An 18,733-nucleotide genomic window follows, 5' to 3' on the forward strand; every position below is an offset into this window, starting at 1 on the left:
TAATTAATTAATCCAACAAGTCTTCTGTTTCAGATTTTCCAGTTACTACATTCCTACTTCAAATATTTAACATGATGTTCCCAAGTCAGAAAATAGAAAAGCCATCCGAATGGAACTAGGTGTGGGAAATTTATTTTAAGAAAGCATCACTAGTTTCCAAACTTCAAAAATGATTATGGTCTTTGAATTTCACACTATTTACTGTAATTGTACTTGGGATGATTTTAAATATTCAATTTCATAAGTTTTAAGTTGTCATATGAGCAGAAGTAGCTAAACCACAACAATATTCACTACATATCTTATAGTGACTAAATGTAAACTAGTCTTGTTAAACTAGGCCACAGATCACATAGGTGAGGTAAATTAAAGCACTTCACTCCATCTACTACAAAGAATTAACAAGGCTGAGCCCAATTATTTGGTCTCAACCTTTATTCTTGAGGATGAGTTCTCTTTCAGCTTTGTGAGAAATAAGATCCACTGCCTCCTCAGCTCTACTATTTTTATTGAAAACCTGAGGCTCCCATAGTATTTGCCTTAGAAAGGAGGATGAAGGCACCAACAAGCTGATCAAATTAGGAGTTGACCCTCCGGAAGCAGTCTTTTCCTCATTCTGACTTGTAGGAAGCACCTTCCTATGGTTCCAAAAGCCTGCACATTTTGCAAAAAGAGGTCTCTCTGTTCTTTAAAGAATATAGCAGCTGACAAACCCAATCACTATTGCTGATGCCAAGAAGTTCTTACTGGCAATAGCCTGATATGAATGCTTCCTCAGAGGGTTTGCCAGAGCCATACTGATACAGAAGAATATGCTTGCAGCTAACCATCTGACTGAGTATGGGAACCCCAATGGAGAAGCTAGAGAGGACTGAAGGAGCTGAGAGGGTTTGCAACCCCATAGGAAGAACAATATCAACCAACCAAAGCTCCAGGAGCTCCCAGGGACTAAACCACCAACCAAAGAGTAAACATGGATGCACCCAACGCTCCAGCCCCATATGTAGCAGAAGATGGCCTTGTCAGGCATCAATGGAAGGGGAGATCCTTGTCCCAGTGTTGGTACATGCCTGGCAGGGAGGCTGGAGTTGGTGGTTAGAAGTGTGAGCATCTTCATGAAAGCAAGAGGAGGTAGAGGAGAATGTGAGAGGGGTGAAAGGGGATAACATTTCTAATATAAATACAAAGAATATCCAATAAAAATGATCAGAAATGAAAGCAAAAGAAAGGAAGAAAGGAAGGAAGGAAGGAAGAAAGGAAGGAAGAAAGAAAGAAAGAAAGAAAGAAAGAAAGAAAGAAAGAAAGAAAGAAAGGAAGGAAGGAAGAAGGAATATAATAAGGCTTTCAGTCACTTCTAGAACTGGCAGAAGTATTTAAATGAAATGCAGGCCCAAATGCCTGCTGTATTTATTACCAAATTCCCTCTTTTTTTCTAGATTTTGGTAATAATTCTTTTATTCCTTCTAATCAATTTCTTTTTTAAGATTTATAACAATGAATTTATTATGATGATAATGAAATTTGCTGTCAAAGGGATGGAAATAAAAATATCATCCTGAAGGAGTTAACCCAGTCACAAAAGAATAAACATAGTATGTACTCATTGCTAAGTGGATATTAGCCAAAAAGCTCAGAATACCCATGATGAGACTCACAGACCATGTGAAGCTCAAGAAGAAGGAAGACCAAAGTATGGATGCTTTACCTCTACTTACAAGGGGGGACAAAATAATCACAGGGAGTAGATGGAGGGAGGGAACTGGGAATGAGAGAGACAACACAGGCAAGGGTAAAGAGGCAGGATCCGGTGTGGGAGGAGACGGGAAAAGAGGGAAAAGTACACTGAGTCAGAAAATTGAGTAGAAACATGTGGCAGTTTGGGAGGGCGAGCTGGGGATAGCTACTAGAAAGTCCCAAATGCCAAAAAGAAAGCAAGACATTCTCAGAACCCAGCTGGGATGACATTAACCGAAATACCTAACAAATGGGAGATGGAGCCTGTAGAGACCATATTCAGTCCATGAGAACAGGCTCTGGTTAAGGGATGGGCAACCCTGCCATCCCAAAATTTTAACCCAGAATTGTTCCTGTCTACAGGAAATCCAGAAGCAAAGAGTAGAGCAGAGACTAAAGGAAAGGCCACCCAGAGACTGCTCCACCCGGGGATCCAAACCATCTGCAGACACCAAACCCAGATACTACTGCTGAAACCAAGAAGTGCTTGCTGACAGAAAGCTGGTATGGCTGTTCCCTGAGAGACTCTGCCAGTGCCTGACTGATACAGATGCTGGCAGCCAATCATCGAACTGAGCACAGGGACTCCAGTGGAGGAGTCAGGGAAAGGACTGAAAGCTGAAAGGGTTTGCAACTCCATGGAAAAAACAATACCAACCAACCAAGCCCCCCCCCCCCCTGTCCTCCCCCCTCCCATCTGAGCTCCCGGGGACTAAACTACCAACCAAAGAGTACACATGGAGGGACCCATGACTCTAGCTGCATAAGTAGCGGAAGACAGCTGCTACAGTTCTTATCAGGTACTGCGGTCTCTCTCTGTGCTTACTTGCTTGTGTTTTTCTTTCCTGTGCTAAAACACTTCTCCTGAAATTCTAGAAATCTCTTACTTGAATTTTTGTTGAGAAGATAGGTAGGTACAGAGGAGGAACCCTTAATAAAGAACTACTTGATGTAATTCGGGGGAAAATGAACTAACACTTGAGGGAAGATTATGAACTCATTATTTCGCTTTAGAGTATGTGTGGTTTTGGAATAGATAGTCTCTGTAAATGGATATTTTTTAAGGTACATTTGAGATGAACAATGTTCAGTCTGGTTCAAGACCTTGATGATTTGTGTCACCTAGCCTCCATCTCCCATCCTTTTAGTAATGAATTTGTGAAATTCAAATATTTTGAACTTCTGCTTGTTTTCACTTTTTAAATGTCTTCTCTTACTAATGTTAATTCATATTGGATTATGCTTACCCTCCTGATATAATTCTATAAATGGAGTTTTTAATGATAATAGAATACATATTGACAGCTAAAAATTTGTTTTATTCACTGACTGTCTAGGAAAATAGCATTATTGTAAAGAAAAAAATGACAGGTTCTTGAAATGGTGTTTCAAGAATAAAATATCTTTGGTTTCACCTCAAAGAAAAATAGAACACTTTACCACTGTAATCATAAAGACTTAGTCTGTTATTTCATAAGAATCTATTTCTTTGCTGGGCATCATAATGCTTACCTGTAATACCAGCAACTGGGAAGCTGAAACCAGGAGACTAGTCAATACCAGGATAGTCTAAACTAAATAGTTTAATGTCATAGTTGAGTTGCTTTTAAAAAATCTTCTTTTCTACACAACAAAATGTAATAAATGGTTCTTAATATTAAAATATTGCAATTATTAACAGTTATCTTACTAAAAATAGTTCATGATTTAATTCCAATAAGACATCAGAAAATAGTAAACTTTTAAGATTATTTTTGTTTTATTGTCATTTTAATTTACCTCCCCTGACCTCAAATTGTAGTACAGTGCTTTAGTAATAAAAAGAACATGGTGCTGTCACAAAAACAGTCATATTGATCAACGAAATAGTACTAAAGACACAAACATAAATCTAGAAGCCCATGGACACCTATTTAAAAAAATAGAGATATATACTAGAAAAGAAGACTCCATCTTCAATAAATGATGCTGGTCAATAATATGGCTGCATGTAGAAGAATTTAATTAGATCAATAAATTAGCAGCCTATATAAAACTCAACTCCAAGTGGATCTAAGACCTTAGCATTAAACAAGAAACACTGAATGCAATAGAAGAGAAATTGAGGAGTTGGGAAATGCCCTTGGAAGCATTAGGCCAGGACAAGGCTTTCTCAAAAGACCCCATTACCTCAGGAAGCAAAATCAACAATTGATAGATAACTGGAACACCATGAAAATGAAAGCTTTTGCCTGCAGAAGACACCATCATTTTTTCTTGAATTTTATTTAATTTTTATGTTTTTAATTGGATATTCTCTGTATTTACAACTCACATTATCCCTTTTCCACCAATCTCATCCCCCTCCCCCACCTGTTACCTCCATAAAATTTCTCTCTCTCACAACCTCCCTTTCCTACATTAGCATTCCCCTATCCTGGCAAAATGACCCTTTGGCACAACAAAGTACTCTCCTCTCATTGATGCCAGAGAATGATGTCCCCTGCTACATATGCACCTAGCTCCATGGGTCTCTCCATAGCAACACACTGGTTAGTATTTTAGTTCCTGGGAGCTGTGGTGGGTTTGCTTAGTTGATAATTTTGTTCTTTTCCTGGGGTTGCAGACCCTTTCAGCTCCCTCATTCTTTTCTCTACCTCCAATCATTGGTGTCCTGGGTTCAGTCTGATGGTTAGCTGCAAGCATCCTCCTCTGTATCATTATGGTCTGGCAGAGCTTCTGAGAATGCATCCATATCAGATTCCTATAAGAAAGCACTACTTGGCATCAGCAATGGTGTTTGTGTTTAGTACCTGCATATGGGATGGATTCCCAAGAGAGGCCTTCTATGGATGATCATTTCTCCAATCCCTGCTCCTCTAATTTTCCCATTATTTCCTTCCATGAGTGTTTTGTTCTCCAATCTAAGAAAGACTGAGGAATATACCTTCTGGCTTTCTTTCTCTTTGAGCTTCATAAGTTCTGTGAATTCTTTCCTGGGTATTCCAAGCTTTTTGGGGGATAGTATGAACTTATCATTGAGTACATACATCGAGTGCTTTTTGTGACTGGGTTACTTCACTCAAAATGATAGTCTTTAGCTCCAGCCATTTGGCTAGGTATTTCATGAAGTTGTTTCTAATAACTGAGTACTATTCCATTGTGTAAATGCACCACAATTTCTGTATTCATTTCCCTGTTGGAGGATATTTGGTTTTTTTCCAGCTTCTGGCAATTATAAATAAGGATGCTACAAACATGGTAGAACATGTGTTCTTGTTATATGTTGGATCTTCTATTGTGTATATGCCCAGGAGCCTTATAGTTCGATTCTCAAGTAGTACTATATCCAAATTACTGAGGAACTGCCAGACTGATTGCCAGACTGGTTGTACCAGTTTACAATCCCACCAACAGTGGAGGAGTGTTCCTATTTCTCCACATCCTTGCCAGCATCTACTGTCACCTGAGTTTTTGAACTTAGCCATTCTGACTGGTGTGAGGTGGAATCTCAGGGTTGTTTTGGTTTGCATTTTCATGATGATTAGGAATGTTAAGTATTTCTTTAGGTGCTTCTAAGCCATCTGATATTTCTCAGTTGAGACTACTTTGTTTAACTCTGTACCCCATTTTTTAATAGAAATATTTGATTCTCTAGAGTCTACCTTCTTGTGTTCTTTGTGTATATTGGCTACTAACCCTGTATCAGATGTAGGACTGGTAATCCTTTTCCAGTCTCTTAGTTGCCCTTTTGTCCTTTTGACAGTGTCCTGTGCCTTACAGAAAAATTGCAGTTTCATTAAATCCCATTTGTTGATTCTTGATTTTAGACCATAAGCCATTAGTGTTCTGTTCAAGATATTTTCCCCTGTGCCTATGTGTTGTTCTAAGCTCTTCCCCTCTTTCTGTTCTATTAGTTTCAGTTTACCTGGATTCATGTGGAGGTCTTTGATCCACTTTGACTTCAGCTTTGTACAAGGAGATAAGACAGGATTAATTTGCATTATTCTGCATGATGAATGCCAGTAGAACCAGCACTATTTGTTGAAGATGCTATCCTTTTTACATTGAATATTTTTAGTTCTTTTGTAAAAGATCAAGTGACCATAGCTGTGTATGTTCATTTCTGTGTCTTCAAATTTATTGCATTGATCTAACTGTCTATCTCTGCTCCAATACTAGGCAGTTTTTATCACAATAGATCGGTAACACAGTTTGAGGTCAGTGATGGTGATTTTTCCTGAAAGTCTGTTTTTTTGTTTGTTTATTTATTTATTTATTTATTTATTTATTGAGAATGGTTTTTGCTATTCTGGGATTTTTAAAATCTCAAATGAATTTGCACATGGCTCTTTTTAACTCTATGAAGAATTGAGTTGAATTTTTGTGTGGATTGCATCGAACCTGTAGATTCCTTTAAGCAAGATGCCCCTTTTTACTATGATGATTCTTCCAATCTATGAGCATGGGAGGTCTTTCTACTTTCTGAGATTTTCTTCAGTTTCCTTCTTCAGAGACTTGAAGTTCTTGTCATACAGATCCTTCACTTACCTGATTAGTGTCACACCAAGTTATTTTATATTCTTTGTGACTATTGTAAAGGATATCTATTCTCTAATTTCTTTCTTGGCCTGTTTATTCTTTGAGTAAAGAAAGGCTACTGAATTGTATGAGTTAATTTTATATCCAGCCCTTTTGTTGAAGGTGTTTATCAGCTGTAGAAGTTCTCTGTTAGAATATTTGGGCTCACTTAAATATACTATAATATCATGTTCAAATAGTGATATTTTGACTTCTTCATTTCCAATTTGTAGCTCTTTGAACCCTTTTTTCTGTCTGATTGCTCTGGGTAGGACTTCCAGTTCTGTAGTAAATAAGTTGGAGAGACAGTGCAGCCTTGTCTAGTCCCTGATTTTAGTGTAATTCCTTCAAATGTTTTACCAGTTAGTTTGATGTTGGCTACTGATATGCTGTATATATATTATCTTAGATGCTTGATTATTTTCTAAGACAAAAAAGAAAGGAATGTACCCAGATGGAAAGGAAGGTGAAGAGGAGCTAGACATAGTAAAGGGAGGGTATACTGAAGGATATGTTAGATTTTTTTTTAAATCAACTTCCAATAAAAAGATAAAAAATTTAAAAAGAAATGTAAGCCAAATCACTCCACATATATATGGATGTACACTGTAAGACTATTAATGTTCTCCTGCAATTCCATTCTGATGCACAGTTGCAATGACCAAACCCTACAATCTTCATATCCAACATTTGTACATTTAACAAGGAGCTGAAACAATTTCATAGAAACCTTCACATTGGTTCAGTTTCTGTATTTTAGCATATGTTGAACAATCATATTGATATAAATTGATCTCATCAGATATCAATCACATTCGCCTTGTAGAATTTGCTGCTAATTTCATGAGGATGACAAGAGGCAAACATCATTTCTAAGTTATTCTCTTGGTCAAATGTTCTTCATAAAATGGCCTGACATGTCTTCAAATGGTGTAAAGGTTTTATGGTCCATAAAGTTAAACAATCTGAAGTATGTATACATAATTCATTAGCTCTATGTAAAGAAAGAAAATATCAAGTTTAATAAGCTAAAAATTGCTGACATGGTGCTTAGCACGAAGTCTTTTCCAGTGTTTTTATTTTCAGTTTTAAAAGAAACCATTTTTTTTTTCTTCAGAGGAAGTTTCTCAATGCACTCTAGAGAGTTTCATTTTAAAAGATATGCAGGAAAGAATAAAAAAAATCTGCATGTAATGATTTAAGAGGTCAACAGTCAAGTAATACAAATATTGAGTTGTCATTTTTTTATTACTCATAATTGGAGATTTTCAAAGCTTCCTGCAGTAAAAGATATTTTTAGATTTGAAGGAAAGAAATAGATTCCCACCACTGATAAAAATGCCTGATTTCTTCCTGTATCTTCTCTATATTGTGATGCTTTCTTTCCTTTTTACCCTGACATGTTAATGGAAGTAAGCAAAAAAAAAAATTACTCTTCAACTCAATCGCATTGTTATATTCGGAGCTTGAGGAAAATTAAATTTTACAGGTTCTTTATGCTTTTATCGTATTCATCTGACTTCTGCATGATTAATTCAGACTTGCCAGCAAGCTCTTTGTTATTTTGACTCTCTTGAGAAGTTTTTGTAATGAAAATGTAGAAGATTACTCAGGGTAAGCAGATGCAATTTAAAAGAAAATCGGCTTGGAAATTAGCATTCCATCATGCAGTATTTTAATATTTTTTCTATAAATGACTTTTTTCTAGAAATATGAATTTTTTCTAGAAATATATTATACATTTATGCTATACCACTTGAACAAGTAAGAAAAGTAAAAAAAATGGTTATTTATAAATAAATGGATTGCAGAGTGAATCAAATATTATCTAATTATTTCACTTAGCTTTATATAGTTCAGGCAATACATGTTAATACTTAATAAAATACAGCTCTATTTTATAAAATAAGGTAAAACTAAACTATATGATTTATCAATAATTTAGTCACAATAATTACTTTAAGTATATAGTTAAGTATATATTCATAGAAAATCTCATTTATTAAATTAATCATGTTTAAATTTAAATGACACATAACTGGGGATGTAACTCAGAAGTTGTAGTGCTTGCCAAGAACAGATGAGACCACAGGATAGTAATGAATGTCTGGGATCCTAAGTGAAGTCAGAAGGATCAGAGTCCAAGGTCATCCTTTTCTACAACTTAAAGACAGCTTATACTAAAAGAAGCCTTATGTTATTTTTAAAAGGCCAGGCATAAAGGGAAGGCAGAATTGGAGAGATAGAATAGCAGTGAAGAGCATTGTTCTGAAGACCTGGGTTTAATCTACAGAACCTACATGGCACCTCAGCCATCTATAATTCTCCTTCCAGGAGATCGGTCTTTCTCTTTGGACCTTCCTGAGAACTGCACATACATGGGACCAAACATAAATGTAGGCAGAACGTCCAAACACATAAACTAAAATCAACTAATAAATAAAAAAAGAAGAAAACCAGCAAAGTGTTCATTGAATGTTGGGGTATTGATCTTCACTAATGAGTAGTAATTGGGCTTTGGAAAGTGATAATGAAAACAATTGGTCCCAATAAGAATACTTTCTAATATTAAAATGCCTTTCAAACATTTTGTGCTTAATGCTTTAAATATTAATGGAAATACTTAACATTTTATTGCATAGATTTTAAAAATGTCTTGTATTCTCTAAAAGTAAATTACACCAAATATTTTTCTCAAAAAGCAAGGACATAATTTGTAAGATGCAGCATTAATTTGTAATAGTGTAACCTTATACCTGAAAACTTCACCTTGAACTCAATGGGTTTTAAATGTAGCTTTTGCATTGATATTCTCATTTAAGCTAATTTTGTACATAATTTTTATTATAATATATGAAAAATGTTGGTAAGACTAGTCAGATAATCTTCAATTGTCCATCATATTTGAAGTGATTTGAACAGGAAATGAATTTCTCTTAAACATCTTTGTGCTTAAACTTCTATAAAGCATCACAATACAAATACAACTGTAAAGAATTTAGGTAGCATCGCCTGAGACATTTGTTGAATAAATGTCAGAAAATACCTCAGAGTTTTGGGTCCTCACAATTTCATAAGTTTCTGATAATATGTAAAACTTGTGTATTTTTTTACAGTTATCACATGCTTATTTACTTATTACCATATCCAATAATACATTATCATTGTGAAGAGTTTTGAAAACAATGCAAGCATGTCCTGTAATATCACCATATTTTGTTTAAGAATAAAACCAGGATTCATCATATTTTATATTTGATCATCATATAAAATTTAACTTTTTTCCTATATGACAAATATTGGATAATGACCTTTTCCTATAGCTGCATAATATGATCATGTTACTTTTGGGCATGAAAAATTGTATATGTTGAGGAAACACAAGAGTATATTAAAACAGAAGATAAGTATTGTATTTTGTATTAGTTTCATTTTAAAGCAAAGATTGAGGATATTGTAATAGTCTCATTCTATATTAAATGACTATTTTCTGATATCATCATAGTAAGAGTTCTATATGTATTTATCAATGATTTGTATAAGTGGCCAAAAGCTAGCTACCTGGAAATATTTTTCACAGTATCTCCCAAAAGCCATATGAATCTTCTATCACATTCTTTTATAAGGCCAGAATCAGTTCCTTAGCAAAGAAGTATGATCCTAGAATTTTTGCAGAAACTTAAATATCACGTTATTCAAACACTTATAAAATATAGATGTATAAGACAGTTGTAGACCAGGGCATAGGGACTACATGTTCTAATGGTCACCACAATGAATCACAATATCTTAAATTTGGAGTTTTAAGAGGATTAAAAAAGAAATACACTATGTAGTATTGCATATAGAAATGTAATGCTTTGGGCTGATGAGACCTATTGACAGTTAAGAACACTTGCTACTCTTTTAAAAGACCTAAGTTCGTTGCCTAGCACACAGTCCTGCTAATTCACATCTCCATTTCCCACAGTTCTGAGATCTTCTAAACTCCAAAGGTACACATATTCATGTGGGATGCATACAGGCACAGTGAACATAAACATATAAAAAGAAAACCACAGATCTATTTTTTCAGTAACGCATTAAAAATAAAAAGTGAATACTGCTCGGTAATGCTCTGTGTTAGATAACAATGTTGTTAAGTTGACATATTTTGCTGCCAAATGGTATGGCTAAATTCAAGCACAGAATATAAATGTTGCTCAAAGCTGTTTCTTTTCTCTCAAATGAGTATCAACTTACAAAACATTTATTGTAGTCAGTTTGAATGTATCAATAAAAAATTCCAAGTTACCAATAATGTGTCAGTATCACATTAAGAAATCAAAGCTCTATCCCTTGCTGTCAAAGAACCAAGAGTAAGTCCAACTTTGAAATCACTACTCTGAGTCTCAGGTTACTCTGCCTCTCTGTATACTTTCTGGTTCATTTGTTCATGTATCACGATGTCTGAGTCCCTCAGAAAGCACTTAGCTCTATATTTATTGAAGTGCATAGCAAGAATCACAGAAATGAATAACAAGGGATATTTTCATAAAATTTTGACATAATTGTCAAGGGATGAAGCCACTTAAGTTCATCTGACCCCAGTGACACAATAAAGAAACAATCCATCAAACACTGTTGTTTCCCAAGCAATATGTAAATGTTCTGTTTAACATTTGTGGTGGATATTCATTTTATAAGATTACTTTCAACCTCTATTTTTGCTCTACCCAGCAAATAATTATTATAATATATATGCAGTATACTGGGTCATGGACAAAAAAGAATATATAGCTTAAAGTTGCAAATAATTATTAGCTTTGTTTGCTGAAAAGTTAATTACATCAGTAAATTCAATCCACATAAGTTTAATTTTATTTTTTTCTTTTAAATACTGCTCAGGCCAACAGTCTGATTATAGAGTAAGATATCAGTCTTTATTATTACTATTATTATTATTATTATTAATTATTATTATTATTACATAATCTTTTTTAATGGTCAAGTTTTTCTGATCTGCATTCCAACTCTTCTTCATCCCATTCCTAATCCCCCATCTCCGAGAGGACATTGGAGATAGGGGAGGGAGATAGCAGTCTTATGGAAGGCCAAGGTATATTATATACTTTAGTTGTAAAATATCATAGAAGTTAGGTATATTATACCATTGCCTCAATGTCTAACTTTTTTTTTCCATTTTTTATTTTTCTATACATTGGTACATAGTGGAAACCCTGTTAAGGTAATATAAGAAAAAGAAAATTTGATTTTTAATTAGATAGCAAGGAGTTGGAGATTGTTTTTAAAACTTCATTTATTCCTTTTAGTCATATACACGTGCATATATATATATATATATATATATATATATATATATATATATATATAATTTTTCATAAAATTATATCTGATCACAGTTTTTTCTTCCCCAACTACATTCAGATTTTTCTAACATTCCAATCCACCCAAGTCCTTATCTTCTTTCTTTTCTTTCTTCTTTCATTTTTTTATTTCTTTTTCTCTCTGTCTTTAGGAATAAACACACAAAAAAATCAAAGAAAACAATACAAACAAAAGCTGGATTATTATTAATTGCTTCCTCCTTTTGTAGGTTGTGCAGTAGCTTCCAATAGTATGAAAGGTAGACTTTAGTAAGGAGTTTTCCACGTCAATTAGGACACTTTGAAGTCCAGTATCAGAAAGTGTGCCATCTTCAGCAATAGGTCTTAACTTCAAGTTTTCAGGGAAACTAATGCTAACAATAGCCTATAGTGATCTGGAAATCTATTATACCAGTTTTACTAATAATTCAATGGAAGGTTTGGATGCATGATACTGAGATTGTTATCTATGGCTTTGGGGAGGAAGATTGATTATACCAGTGAGGCATCATTCAATAAACAATATATCTATCTCTTCCTCTACATTCACCCTTCTCATCTCTACCTATGATTCTATCATCTCTATTCCTATCTTTATGATTTTCTCTATTTCCACCTCTCTATTGTCTTTGTCTACCTCCACCTCTATCTATCTATGTGTAGATTATAGATATAAGAAATAGATAGATAGATGTGTTTATTTTACTCACATACGGGTAATTTTGCCAAAGTTATTTGTCTCTCCTTGTTTCTCTTTTCCTGTTACACTTTTTCAAGCCCTCTCCAGTTAAAAACCACACTGTAGAAACACTCCAAGAATGCAGTCCTGTGGGGTGATTTCTGACTGCCTTTTTTGAAAACTCCAAGCAAACAGGAGTCTGGAAAAATAAATTGTTCTTGGATTGCGATTTAATGCCCTTCTTAGGTGTAGCAGATGGAAGTAAGTTTATTTCGTATCATTCATTACAACTGTCTGTTGTTATTTGGTTATATAGCTATATGAAAAAAAATAACATGTTTTGCCACATGTGGCCAACCTGCTACAAGCAGCATGTCGGCCTTGTGGGTCTTCCTCTTTGATTGAAAATTGTAATCATGTGACTCCTCTTAAACCTCAGAGTATAAATCATCTGATGATATAAACTTGCCTACTGCATGGGATTTTAGTCCATCTGATATATTGGCTCCACTCTCCCAGGACCCACTACCTCTAGAGCAGTAACAATCCATCCCCGATTTTTTTTCTTTTTTCTTGTGACCTATGTACTTGTGACCTGTCTCTCCAGACTTTTCTTCATATATCCACCTGTATGGATCCTTTCTGTATTCCCTGTTTCTGCAGCTACTCCTAGCTATACACTAAATATATATATTGAAGTATGTCAAAATACAGATTTAGAGCTAGAACAAATGAGTAAGCAAAGTCTTGCTGTGATCTTTCCTGAGTCTGTGTTACTACACACAGTATAACTTGTTACATTTCCATCCATTTGCAAATTTAAATTATTTTTATTTATGGGATGATAATATACAGTTGTGTTCTGGCTATATTTTATTATCAGTTCCTTAGTTGAAAACACATCTAGGCTGTTTCCATTTGGTCCCATTGTGAAAAGAAGGCAAGGAGCATGATTGACAAGCAGGTCCCCAAGCCTTTGGGTGTAAATCAAGGAGTTCTGAAGCTGCACCATAGGTAGATCTACTTTCAGTCCTTTCAAAGATTTCTGTAATGACATCACCAGTTTGAAATCCCACCAACAGTGAATGAGGGTTAATTTTTCTCAGGTTCATTGTCAGTGTTTGTTGTTCATAGTTCTGGTGATTTGGTCATTCTGGTTCTGGTCATGTGAAATCTCAATATAGTTTTGTATTGATTTTTGCCTGATTCTAAGGATGCTGAAACTAAATGTATTTTTTTTTACTATTTTTTTTATTTCTTCCTTTTAGACTTGTCCATTCAGAGACTTAGCCTATCGTTTTATTAGTTTTTTTTTTTTTTTGTTGTTGTTGTTGTTTTTCATAATTCTTTGAGAAGTACTCTGCAAGAGAATAAGTAGATAAAATCCTAGTAGGGCTGGTGCAATATAGCTCACAAATATATCTCATCCTAATTCTTGAGGCATGGCATGGATGAACAATATGGAGTATTGGTCCTGAGCCTGTATTAGGAGGTGTGTGGTATGGGGTCAATAAAATTAATCAGACCCCATCACAGCTTGTGAAGATGCCCCTCCTATATGGGCATGGAAAAGTGGTGTCTGTGGGCAGTACAAATCAGAATCTTGGGTGAGACTTGGCAAGGATATTGTGTGTGTGGCATTTGCTTGGGTCTAGCCTAGAAGAGACATGTTGAAGTGGTAACACATGAAGGTGAGTACCTTTGTCAGTGCCTGTATGAGAGACAGTAAAAAAGGCTTTTATCTGGACTTGCAGAATAGAGAAGGTAATGGGGAGAAATATGGGTCCAACTCACAGATAAAGCCTACAATTGAGTCTTCATGCAACGTCAACTGTGGTATATGAAGAAGTATCCTGGGATGGGGATTCCGTGTCATGCAACACCAAACAGTTTCTTCAGTAATTCTTAATGAGAAATTGTGTTTTTCTCATTTATTTATGTTGTAAAATGACTTTTACTGAGAAAATTATATGTATATTATGATTCCTCTTTCTCTGCATTTAGTTACATAGGACACTGACTCTGTAGACCCCAAAAAAATATTTGCAGTTGATTTTTGTCAATTTTGTAAGTGAGACCTTATTGTCTCAGAGTTAATAGACTTCTAAGCATCTAAGTCATTACCTGATGCTTAGAAGAACTGACTAAAGAATGTTCACACATGAATAATGAGTCTAGCTATTAAAAGTTAATTTGTCTTCTGTTCATGGAATGAAAAGAACTATTAAAATTAGATATGAATTATCCAATTGTAAGTTTTAGAAGCATTAATCATCAGATCAGTAATTCTTAGTTGCTAAGAAGTATAGATGATTAAGTTTTCTATATTTTTAATTGTACTATATGCATTGGTGATACCATGACATTAGTTGTAATGGTGGTGCATTGTTATAAAAACAGTCATTACTTGTATACATTATTTATCTGGCATCTGGCAATTTCTTAAATGGATCTTATTATTTCCATTATTAATAGATAATTTTATCCAACCACAAAATACTTTTTCTTTGAACCTGAAGAAAATTTCTCTTAAATTAACCCCATATTGAGACAGAAAGCATGTCTGAGTTAAAATACCTATCTATATCCTATCCTATAAAATTTAAACCTAGATTTCAACAAAACTGACAAAGAAAAACTTACAACTCATGGAAACTAAGCTACTCTCTACTTAATAAAATACTAGATCAGAACAGAAGTACAAAATAAATAAATAAATAAATAAGTAAATAAAATCTTTAAATAAATGTTCTAAAAGAAAATGACAATGAATACAAAATATACCCAAAATTATGAGACAGATAAGTGCCTACATTTAAAAAAAAACAAACAAAAAAGAAAACTATCACTTTGCAATTTGCAATTTTATGAGATCCCATTTGTTCTTGATCTTAGAGCATGAGCTATTGATGTTTTATTCAGGAAAATTTCACCTGTGCCTATGGGTTCAAGGTTCTTGCCTACTTTCACTTCTGTTAATTTCAGTGTTTCAGGTTTTATGTGAAAGTCCTTGATTCATTTGGACATGAGCTTTGTACAAGGAGATAAGAATGAATCAATTTGCATTCTACATTCTGACCTCCTGTTGAACCAGCACCATTTGTTGAAGATGTTGTCTTTTTTCCCTTGAAAGTTTTAGCTCTTTTGTCAAAGATTAAGTAACCATAGGTGTGTGAGTTCATTTGTGGGTCATCAATTCTATTCCATTGATCTACCTGCCTGTCTTTGTACCAATACCATACAGTTCTTACAGTTACTCTGTAATACAGCCTGAGATTTGGGATCATGATTCCCCTAGCAGTTTTTTGATTGTTAGGAATAGCTTTTGCTATCCTGGGCTTTCATTATTCCAAATTAATTTGCAAATTTCTCTTTTCAACTCTATGAATAATTGTATTAGAAATTTGATGGAGATTCCATTGAATCTGCAGATAGGGAAAGAGTGAGCAGCCTGGTCTAGTTTTTGACTTTAGTGAGAAGGCTTCAAGTTTTTTTATCATTTACTTTAATGTTGGCTTGTGGTTTTCTGTATATTGCTTTTACTATGTTCAGGTATGAGGCTTGAATTCATGATCATGCTTTCTCAGAATCTAATAAGATGATTATATGGTTTCTTTCTCTGAGTTTGTTTATATAATGGCTTAAAATGATAATTTCCTTATATTGAACCATCCCTGAATCCCTGGAATAAAGGCTACTTGATCATGTTGAGTGATCATTTTGATGAGTTTTTGGATTCAGTTTGCAAGATTTTATTGAGTATTTTTGCATCAATGTTCTCTTTCTTTAGTGAGTCTTTGGGTGGTTTAGGTATAAGTGTAATTGTGACATAATAGAAAGAATTGGATAGTATTCCTTATGTTTCTATTTTGTAAAAATAGTTTGGAGAATATTGGTATTAGGTCATTATTGAAGGTCTGATAAAAATCTCCACCAAAGCAATCTGGTACTGGACTTTTTGTGGTTGGGAGAATTTTAATGATTGCTTCTAATTCTTTAGGAGTTATGGGACTGTTTACATGGTTTATCTGATTCTGATTTCACTTTGGTACATGGTATCTGTCTAGAAAATTGTCCATTTCATCCAAATTTTTCAGTTTTGTTGAATAGGGTCTAATGATTTCTTTTCTTTTGTAGTAGGTTCAAATAAAATTTTAAATTTCTCTGTTTCTCTTGTTATAACAACTTTATCATTTCTGATTTTGTTAATTTAGATATACTACCTGTGCCTTCTGGTTAATCTGGCTAAGGTTTTATCTATCGTGTTGATTTTCTCAAAGAACCAGCTCTTGTTTTTGTTGATTCTTTGTATAGTTTTTTTGTTTGTTTCTATTTGGTTGATTTCAGCTCTGAGTTTGATTATTTTCTGCCATCTCATCTGTTTCTTCTTCTTCTTTTTCTTCTTCTTCTTCTTCTTCTTCTTCTTCTTCTTCTTCTTCTTCTTCTTCTTCTTCTTCTTCTTCTTCTTTCTTCTTCTTCTTCTACTTCTTCTTCTTCTAATCCTTTTTCTTCTTCTCTTCTTCTTTTTTGAGCTTTCAGGTGTGCTGTCAAGCTGTTAGTTAGTGTATGTTGTTCTTTCCAGTTTCTTTCTGGAGGCACTAAAAGCAATGAGTTTTTTCCTTAGCAGTACTTTTATTGTGCCCCATAAGCTTGGGCATATCGAGCCTTAAAGAGGGGCTAATATCCAATATATATATATATATATATATAATTCAAGAAGTTAGATAGGCAGATTCCCTAGGGAAAATTAGAAAAGGGGTTATCATTTGAAATATAAGTAAAGAAAAGATCCAAAACAAAAAGAAAGAAAAAAAAAAACAAAACAAAACCAACAAACAAAACAAAATTGGAGAGGTATTTTACTAGCTACTTAACAGCTTCCTGAACATAATAGCTCTAAAACCCAGAGAAGTTATTTCCATCAAAAAAGAGAAGCCAGGTGGAAATAATCAAACTGAGATATAAAATACATAAAATAGAAACAAAGTAAACTATACAAAGAAAACTATAGAATAAAAATTTAGCTCTTCTAGAAAATCAATGAGATGCATACAGTAGGAAAAAAAAATTAGCAAAGTAATAAATGAAACAAGGGAGAGAACAGATATAAAGGAAGTCCAGAGACTCACAAGGACATCGTTTAAAAGTCTGTATTTCACCAAATTGTATAAATGTAAAAGAAGTACATAGTTTTCTGGTGGAGGAGTCTGGAGACTACGTTCAGAAATGGCACCTTGCAAGGAGAAGGAAAAGAAGGAGGAACAGGTCATCAGCTTTGGACCTCAGGTGGCTGAAGGAGAGAATGTATGTGGTGTCTGCCACATCTTTGTATCCTTCAATGATACCTTTATCCATGTTACTGATCTTTCTGACAAGAAAACTATCTGCCAGGTGACTGGTGGAATGAAGGTAAAGGCTGACAGAGATAAGTCTTCTCCGTATGTAGCCATGTTGACTGCCCAGGATGTGGCCCAGAGATGCAAAGAGCCGGTCATCCCTGCCCTGCATATCAAACTCTGGGCTACAGGAGGAAACAGGACTAAGACCCCTGGACCTGGAGCCCATTCAGCCCTCAGAGCTCTTGCTCGCTCTGGGATGAAGATTGGGCGGATTGAGGATGTCACCCCTATCCCCTCTGACAGCACTCGAAGGAAGGGTGCTCGTCGTGGTCGCCATCTGTGAACAAGACTTCTCGAGTTATTTTCTGTTAATAAATTGCTTTATGTAGGCAAAAAAAAAAAAGAAGTACATAAATTTTTCACAATAGGTTAACCTCACCAAACATAAATCAAGATCAGATAAAGAGACCTATAAAACACAGTGAAGTAAGAATGACCATTAATTAATATCTCCTAACCAAAAATTTACAAAGTCTTAGAATGCTACTACATTTCCAAAGAACTAATGTTAATATTACTCAAATCATCCCACAAAAGAGAATCAGAAGGGACAGGGATCAATAAATTCTATAAGGCCTCAGTTACACTGATACCAGAATTACATGCAAAGATCCAACAAAGAAAGAGAACTACTAGACTCAGCCCAGTTTCATCAGGACCTGCTGCCTGCCAGCCCACAGGTCTCTGGAATCCCAGAAATGTAAAAGTACTCTCCATCCTAACTAGGAGGGTGAGTAAAATTCTTCTTCCTAGGAGAGGCCAAAGAGAAATCTTGTAGTACAGCCAGAGTTACTGCCTGGGAGTCCACACTTCCTGCCCAACGCTAGTTCTCAACCAGTAACACCCTTCACAATAGTCACAAACAATATGAAATACCTTGGTGTGACCCTAAATAAGAATGTAAACAGTCTGTAAGACAAAAATTTCAAGTCTTTGAAGAAGGAAACTGAAGAAGACCTCCAAAGATGGAAAGATCTCCCATGCTCATGGATTAG

General features: G+C 34.7%; 1 protein-coding gene across 1 annotated transcript; it reads left to right on the forward strand.

Moving 5' to 3' along the window:
- Nucleotides 1-17,565: 17,565 nt before the first annotated feature.
- On the forward strand, nt 17,566-18,063 carry LOC308420465 (small ribosomal subunit protein uS11-like; the record flags this gene model as incomplete). The annotated part of the gene is made up of 1 exon (XM_080916484.1): nt 17,566-18,063. One exon carries the CDS (start codon nt 17,566-17,568, stop codon nt 18,019-18,021), a length of 456 nt encoding a protein of 151 aa, XP_080772610.1. The 3' UTR covers nt 18,022-18,063.
- Between the last annotated feature and the right edge of the window lie 670 nt (nt 18,064-18,733).

Source organism: Micromys minutus (genome assembly GCF_963924665.1).
Source record: "Micromys minutus genome assembly, chromosome: 4".
In the NCBI taxonomy this organism is placed as follows: Eukaryota; Metazoa; Chordata; class Mammalia; order Rodentia; family Muridae; genus Micromys; species Micromys minutus.